The 7,759-nt window shown below is 36.0% G+C and overlaps 2 protein-coding genes across 4 annotated transcripts; both read right to left on the reverse strand.

Annotated features, from left to right (window-relative positions):
• On the reverse strand, window positions 2,930–4,504 carry LOC104729669 (cysteine protease XCP1). The gene is made up of 4 exons (XM_010448631.2): window positions 3,986–4,504; window positions 3,646–3,881; window positions 3,407–3,544; window positions 2,930–3,298 (listed from the first exon to the last, which is right to left on the reverse strand). The coding sequence occupies exons 1-4, from the start codon at window positions 4,446–4,448 to the stop codon at window positions 3,083–3,085; spliced, it is 1,053 nt and encodes a 350-aa protein (XP_010446933.1). The 5' UTR covers window positions 4,449–4,504; the 3' UTR covers window positions 2,930–3,082.
• On the reverse strand, window positions 4,738–7,749 carry LOC104729671 (CMP-sialic acid transporter 4-like). Of its 3 annotated transcripts, XM_010448633.2 has the most exons (16): window positions 7,655–7,749; window positions 7,503–7,563; window positions 7,354–7,423; window positions 7,165–7,276; window positions 6,951–7,030; window positions 6,715–6,790; window positions 6,507–6,607; window positions 6,307–6,378; window positions 6,166–6,214; window positions 6,037–6,078; window positions 5,754–5,875; window positions 5,469–5,528; window positions 5,320–5,368; window positions 5,143–5,237; window positions 4,947–4,994; window positions 4,738–4,850 (listed from the first exon to the last, which is right to left on the reverse strand). In XM_010448633.2, coding segments are annotated over exons 1-16 (1,065 nt in total). In that variant the 5' UTR covers window positions 7,682–7,749; the 3' UTR covers window positions 4,738–4,849. The 3 variants fall into 3 exon arrangements, with proteins under 3 accessions (XP_010446935.1, XP_010446936.1, XP_010446934.1); XM_010448634.2 differs by having other exon boundaries at window positions 4,738–4,994; window positions 7,503–7,557; XM_010448632.2 differs by having other exon boundaries at window positions 4,738–4,994.

A 7,759-nucleotide genomic window follows, 5' to 3' on the forward strand; every position in this document is an offset into this window, starting at 1 on the left:
CTTCATTAAAATTACGCAAAAGTACTCATCTTTCGGATTGGTCCTTATATTTGAAAGTTTCATATTATTTCACTGTCTAATTAAACATCATCACAAGTGAAAAATCACACTTGCAAGTTGCAACAAGAGAATTCTCTGGTCGTAGATATAATCATAGCATATATAGCCGATAGAATGGAAGAGAAAAATTATAGGTTAAAGTGATGTGTGTTCCTCTTGTATATAACTAAAATATTGTTCTACACTTGGACCATGCTATAGAAAGCTATAAATGTACATCATATATAGAGACAAGCAAGCTTAGCAATACCATGATCGTTTGAATCCAATCAATGGCAAGCAAACATGCAATTTGCATGATGCAAACATGATGATTAAAAGTTTGATGTGGCTTAGTATTGGTTCAATTATTTTGACTGGGACGAGAGAAAACAAAAAAAAAAACATTTACATTTACTACACTAGCCGTGATAAAAGGTTGTATATCTCAGTTACCTATTTATATATAAAGCTAAACCCTATATATAGCTTGATTTGGTTGGAGGTCACTCATATACATTTCTTCATCTACTTGTTCACTTTTGAGTTTAGTTTCTTGCTTCACTAGCTATAGTAGAAATTTGAGCTTAATCTCGTGAAGATAGGAGATGTACCAAGTGGTTCTCCCGACCCGACAGTATAACACGGCTAGTGTTGGTTGTTGTCACTGTCACCGAATGACGTCCCCAGAGATGTATATAGTTGCCGAATGGGTGGGAGAACCACTTGGTACGTACATTTTTCTGTCGCCACGAGATTCAGCTGATTGGACGCGCTGGAAAAAAAGAAGCAGATACGGGAGACAGCTATGTAACGAGGGTTATATAAGCGAACTTGGTTTCTCCCTGATGATGATGAGATAGTTAGTGATGATGATTGATGAAGAATGACGAAGGGTGGTGATGAGAATGATGAGAATCATCTCGTGCTGGTAGATTCATCTTGGTTATCACTAACTATATATGACATCATCATCGGGTGGCCAACAATGTTGATATTAAGTTGTTTTGTTGTAGTGAGTTTACTTCAGTGTTTAATTAGTTAGAGCTCTTTTAATGCTATATATAATAATACAGAAGAAAGATAATTTATTAGAGACTGTGTAAGGTCTCTCGAAGAGCTGGATGAGCTTTTGAAAAACTTCTATCACCATGTGTTATTATAAAATCTCACATTCCATCGATTACAATAGTAAACTCAAAAAGATGACTGTTGTAAACGGTAAAATTAAGGCTTAGTAACCGTATTACGTACCCTATAGCTGTGATAAATGTTTGTCTAGCTAAGTTAAGAGTTTTAGTTTATACTTACGTAATACATCAAAGGATAACCAGATCTTAATACACATCAACCAAATATAATTAAACACATGATTGGTTATTGAAAAGAACATGAAAATGTGGATTCCACAACCCAAAAACAGATAAAATATGTTTCTTACGTTCTTCAGAGTCAATCTCAATTTGTTGAGATTTTCTTTTTTGACCCATAATCTTTTAATATTCCCTTTGTTTCAATTTAAGTGATCTTTTAGCACAAAAAAATTGTTTTTTTAAGGGATGTTTTCAGTTTTCTATGCAAAAGTTAAATTTGTTTATATTTTTGTGACCAATCATATGTTACATTGTATTTTCTTATTGGTTGAATTTATTTTATTTAATGGTGTTTATGAAAAATATGTAAATTAAATGAGATTATATGTTTTTATTAACTTTTGTGTAAAAAAACCTTAAACATTACTTAATACAGTATGAAACAGAGAGAGTATTGATTACATTTATTTCTTCACCAATATAATTACATAATGCATTACTAAAATAAAATTTATTCGGGGGCTACCATGAGTTTGCGTCTAATATTATTGTAATTGACATAAAAAAAAAATAAGAAAATTTGTATGTAAATAATTCATCGTAAAAAAAGTCAATATGATAATAGTTAATCCAATATGTGAAGAGAAATATTGGCTATATATAGACCCCAACAAACAGTGTTGCGTAATCAAGGAAGCGATTGTTTTATCATTTAAAATATGATTAGCACTAAAACTTAAACCAAGGTGGATTACCCTTATCAAGACAACTGCTGCACGTGCAAATCTTGGTTGCGCCTACTCCCATACATATTCCCAACAAAAACCCTTCGCCACGACAAGTATTGTGGCATAAAACTACGTCACTTTTATCGCGTTCCTCACTATTACAAGTATTTTGGGTTTGTGTCTTGCTTCGTGCTATGTGACATGGAGGTGGAGGTGCAGTAGTTTTTGGAGATCTTGATATTACTGAGTAAAAAAAAAAAAATGCACTTAATTTTGATTAAATCTTAATAAATCCATAATAATAAATTTTGATTTATATGCTAGTTAATTGTTTGGCTTAGATTGTTTAAATCAAAATTCAAAACCGAAATTAAAAAAAAAAAAAAAAACTTATGATGAAACTAACATGTACTTTTTTTGCCATTTCTTATCGTCTTGTTTTTGTTTTGTTTCATGGAGTATTTATAAACAAATTTACTTTTCTATTTAAAGATATAAGCAAAAATAGTTGTTCACATAGAAACAATGACTAAGGAGAGAATGAATATTAGGACCACAAATTGCTCTCAGTCAACATTTTTTTGTGTGGGGGGAGCGTTATGGTTGGATGTTGGGAGTTTTGGTTCATTGGTTTGTTTTGAAACATGGAAGTAGTTTTACAAATGCAACAATCAACAACGTTATACAATATCAAAAGAACAAAGCGTTTTAACAGGAGAAGAGGAATTCAAGGAGCTCGTATAGGAAGACATAAATAAGTTACTAATTAATGTATCTGAAAGCTTCATATTTGAGAACATGATCCTATTGAGAGAGTTATTGAATGATGGAGGAGCATTTGGAAGACTCTTAATCAGAAGAAAAAAAGGTAAGAGAGTCTCTCACCATGTTATTTTATAATCTCACACACCAATCAATACAATATGATGTGCTTTAAGCGGGTAAAATGAAAATGTAATGAAAGATAAAAAAAAAGAAAGAAAGAAACAGAACATGAATCTATCACTTAGTCTTGGTGGGATATGAGGCCATCTTGTTGATTCCGCAGAGTCCCTCTGGTTTACCAGTGTTTCTCTTCATCCTAATAAACCCTTTCTCTCCCCATCTTGGTCCCCATGAGTTCTTGACGATAACATAGTCAGATCCCTTTGATGAACCGTATCCAACCGCTGCTACACCATGGTCTAGGTCTGTTCCACATCGTCCATTGAACACTCCCTGTAAACAAAACCATAATCCCCCAAATCAGTTCTTTGAGAGCATGCAACAAGATAAGATGGATACATAGAACACAGTTTAGATATCAGAATAATCTGTTATACATACCCCTTTGTAGAATTGGAAGTCTCTTCCTGAAGCCTCAATAGCCACACTGACTGGTTGATGAGCTAAAGCCTTTACTAAACTTTCATCGTTTTCCGGGACATCTTCATAGCCGCTGATCGTCACACGTTCCACATCCTCCTGTGTAAGATTCATGAATGTTATCAGTGTTATAATTAATCTGTATCACCAGTATAATTTTTTTTTTTGATTCATGTATGTATTTGTCTAGCGTTTGTTACTTTCTGCTCTTGGCAAATTCCTTCTTCCATGAGATAAGGGTAATCGTCTTCTTTGTGGAGACCACCTGTTGAAATTATGTACTGGAATGCATAGTCCATGAGACCTCCGTTGCAGCCACTGTTGAAAGTTGTGTCACAGTCTATGAGTTCTTGCTCTGAAAGCGAACTTAGATTCCCTGTTGTGATCTGGTTGATCCCCTCCACAGCTGCAACTGTTGAAAATGCCCAACAGCTACCTACAGCAACAAAAGAAGATCATTGTAAAGATCTATTCCAGTCTCTGATTCTATTCATATCTCAATTTGGGACCAAGAAAGGTGAAAGAGAGAAGAAATGTTACCACATTGACCCTGGTCCTTGACAGGAGTCACAGCGCCTTTCTTCCTCCAGTCTACGGATTTAGGCAAGTCAGTGATGTCTCTGTATCTGAAGTTAGCAGAGGGCTGTCTCTTTCTAGAGAATTGTGGCTTTGCAAGTCCTAGATATTTTCCCTTGAACTCTTCATGGGACAAATCTGCAAACTCGTTCAAACCGAGCCAGTAACTGTTGATCTCATTGTTCCTCTGGTCTATATGCATCAGGTTCTCTCTGAACACCTCGAACCTGTGCACCTTCTCCTCCACGCTTTTGTAAGCCTTGCTGTGTTCTGACATCCATGACTCAAAGAGCTCTAGAAGCTTCTCAGTGGATGTCAAATGCTCCGGTGTGTATCCAACAATGGAGAAATCACGGGCAAGAGCAGAACAGAGGAGAGCTGATGCTGAAATGGCGACCAAAAGAGAGAATTTGGTAAGTGAAGCCATAGCTAAATCTTATAACTGGAAGAAGAAGACGAAGAAGAAGAAGAGATGGTGAGAAAGAGAGTAGAGGAATAGAGCTTATATACAAGTGGGAAACAAGCCAAAGTCTCACAGTATTGGCTTTGAAGCAAAGACAATGATTAATTTAAATAACCAAGTTCGCCGGTCTCTGAGTCTTCACGGTTGGATCATTTTTGGTTATGCCTTTTGCTCTAAGCGTGATATTTTCAACAAAACAGCTTCACTTTCAGACAGTTAATGATTATTAAAATATGCGGAGGGAGGATTTATAAAGCAAAGTTATGTATTTTACTATTCTTGATAATTTTTGGTTTCGTACAAATGAGAACAGTAAGTTTCGTGACGGGAAATAAATCAAATACAGAAGCACAATTGTGAATATACCTACACGAAAAACAAAATCGTAATCGTTAAAAAGCTTCATCTCTGTACTAGAATAATGGCAATTTTCTTGGTAGATGTAAGTTTCGAGATCTTTACTATCGTAGCTTCCCTGCGGAATGCAAATATACTGAAACAGAGACGACCCTGCACAGTGCAAACACAGTAATGCATTAAAAGAGAAACCTTTTACACAATCATTGGCTCTTATGTGCATGATAAAGTTTGTGGCTAGTTTTAATATCAAAAGTTGAGATGATTGTATAAGTGAAGGAAAATGTGGTGGTTAACTTACGTTGAACCCAAGAAGAAGGCAAGGGAAAGATGGAAATTGAAGAGAAATACAGAGACAACCGCGGTGAGAAGCATCGCTACTGATGTCGAATAAACCTACATACCAATTGATAAAGTTAAACCTCGTGTACCAAAGTGACTACATAGGGGGAACCTGCTGACAATGCAAATTTACTACCTTTACAATATTGTCTGCATATTTCATCACCATTGAAACAGCAATGCCACTGCAAAATAACCAATAGAAGAAGAATGTTTTAATGTGTTAACTTCCCGAACTTACGTTAAGAATTAAGAGAGGAGTCTGGCCTCTAAAGTAGCTTTTACCTGAGAGCATGGTTAAGAATCATGAGTACTGTGATGAATGAGTAACCATGGAAGAATCCCCTGAAAATGGAAAACAGCCCACGTTCAATACCAGACAGATGCGACATAACAGCATAGTAACTCGGCCAGTAGGAAATAATGAGCTCTACAACAACCAGACTATAAAGTTGTATTTCCTTTAATGACATAAAGAGAGGGGAAATCTCTCCATGGCGACACAATCAATCACATGTACTATTTTCTAGCAAATCTGAAAGGAGACAGACAAAAAGACGTTGGATTTACTTATTTGCAACGGCATCGAAATCTTGGATCACTATAGCAATAGCATTGAAAGCCATCCCAAAGACATATAGCCAGAAGTTCTGTACATTAATATTCCTTGAAGGTCGCTTTTTTATAATGGCCTGCCAAAATGGAAAGCAAAACCTTTCTTAAGCATAAGTTATCAGTGGAATGACCCAATTATACTGTTTTAAACAACAAAGTAAATTAGTGTTAACATAGACACACAGAAAAGAAATGAATCAGCTTTGAGTATTTGAAGTATACAGTCCTAATATCTCACCTCTGTGTACACTCCGGCGAAACCACTTAACAGGGCCATGACCTAGAAACGACAATGAATAACTATCAATTGGTGTGGACATGAAAGATGCTTCACAATATTAGCATGCAAAGGAGGCTAACAGCTTACAATTGCCATAATCCAGCCAGGAAGAGATGTCTGAAGAACACGATCAGAACTGCAAAAGCAATTTTAGATATGAGACCATGTATTAAAAAGATCAGTAGAGACCTTAAAGTTCGCAGAGCAAAAACCAAGTGCTACATTTACTTTGAATTCAACTGAGCAGTGGTGCATCCGCAACACAATAAAATGAATCCCGCCCACTGAATCTCGCTCAATCTGTTAGAGAAGATAGTAAGCAAACTGATTAAAAAGAGGCTGTGCACACTTAATTATAACGTATGGATTTCCAGAACAACTATTCATTGGAAGCTACGAAATCCATTTCAATGAGTAAAAAAACCTACTTTTTCTTCAGTATAATTCTGTACAAGACACCGGTACTTATGATGTTCAAGTTCTTCAATATCTGATAGCCGGGGGCGTCTACGTATGCAAAGATATAGTACTGCCAACATCAAAAAGTGACAACACAAGTAGTAAGAAACATATTAACATGAAAAAACATAGGTTACAAACATCGAGCTAAGCCAAAAAAAAATCAGGACATCCCACCTGTAACAAATTCTTGAAAAGATACAATGCTGCAGGAATAGGAAAGACTTTAACTTCGTCATATGTCGTGCTTAACCTGATTCAAAGAAAATTAAATGAGCTATCTATAGTCATGTTCAAAGAGAGATACATGGAACCAATTCGAAACCACTGAATATTAAAGGAAACTAATTGGACATGAAACACAAGGTAATCTCCCAGAAAAACCATATTGAGGTGGTGAAAGAAAACCCTACCTATTGTCGTCAGTAACACCTTCGTTTTTCCATATTCTTGTCAATGCAAGGAAAGATAACGCACATTTCAGAGTCTCAACCTGATGTCCACCAACGAGTAAACAAATATCACTATTTCAGCCTAATATAAGATTATTATGCTTCAGAGATCTCACTTGTAACATAACATCACTCAATTTTCAATACACAGTAATAAAAAGGTTCAAAAACTCACCAAAAAGTTGGCGGTAGTAACACTATACTCATACTTGCCAGCTCGCTTCGACCACACGATGAGTATCGCTTGAGAACTCGTCAGAATTGTCAGTGCACAGGTCACTACGCCCCTGCCACCAACACAAGTCATTTAAACGGAAAGAAGAAATTTCCATAATTTCGCCATGTTTAGAGGAATCAAACTTACTTCCGTTTCCAGTTAACACGTTCACCGGATCCAACCCCAAGAGTAGCCATAGCAATGTTACTCGAAGCAACTGACAAAATCAAAACACCAATGAGAAGACTAAACGAACAAGAGATTGAGAGAAAATAGAAGAAGAAGAAGAAACTCACCGGTGTGAGATTTCCCCTTCACACTCTCGATATCAGAAGCGACGACATGATCGTCCTGAAGCTTAAAAAAAATCGAGCATTTAAAGAGAGTACAAACCCTAAATTGAAATCCAAAAAGGAAAGAAGAAGTGAATATAGAAGAAGCAACGAACCTCATCTTTGATTTTCCGGTACTCCATTGTTTCAATCTCCTCCAGATCTCTCTACTCCGAACAATACATATACTCCCCAACTCCAGCTTTAACAAAAAAAAAAAA

The sequence above is a fragment of the Camelina sativa genome, chromosome 12 (genome assembly GCF_000633955.1).
Source record: "Camelina sativa cultivar DH55 chromosome 12, Cs, whole genome shotgun sequence".
NCBI classification, from domain to species: Eukaryota; Viridiplantae; Streptophyta; class Magnoliopsida; order Brassicales; family Brassicaceae; genus Camelina; species Camelina sativa.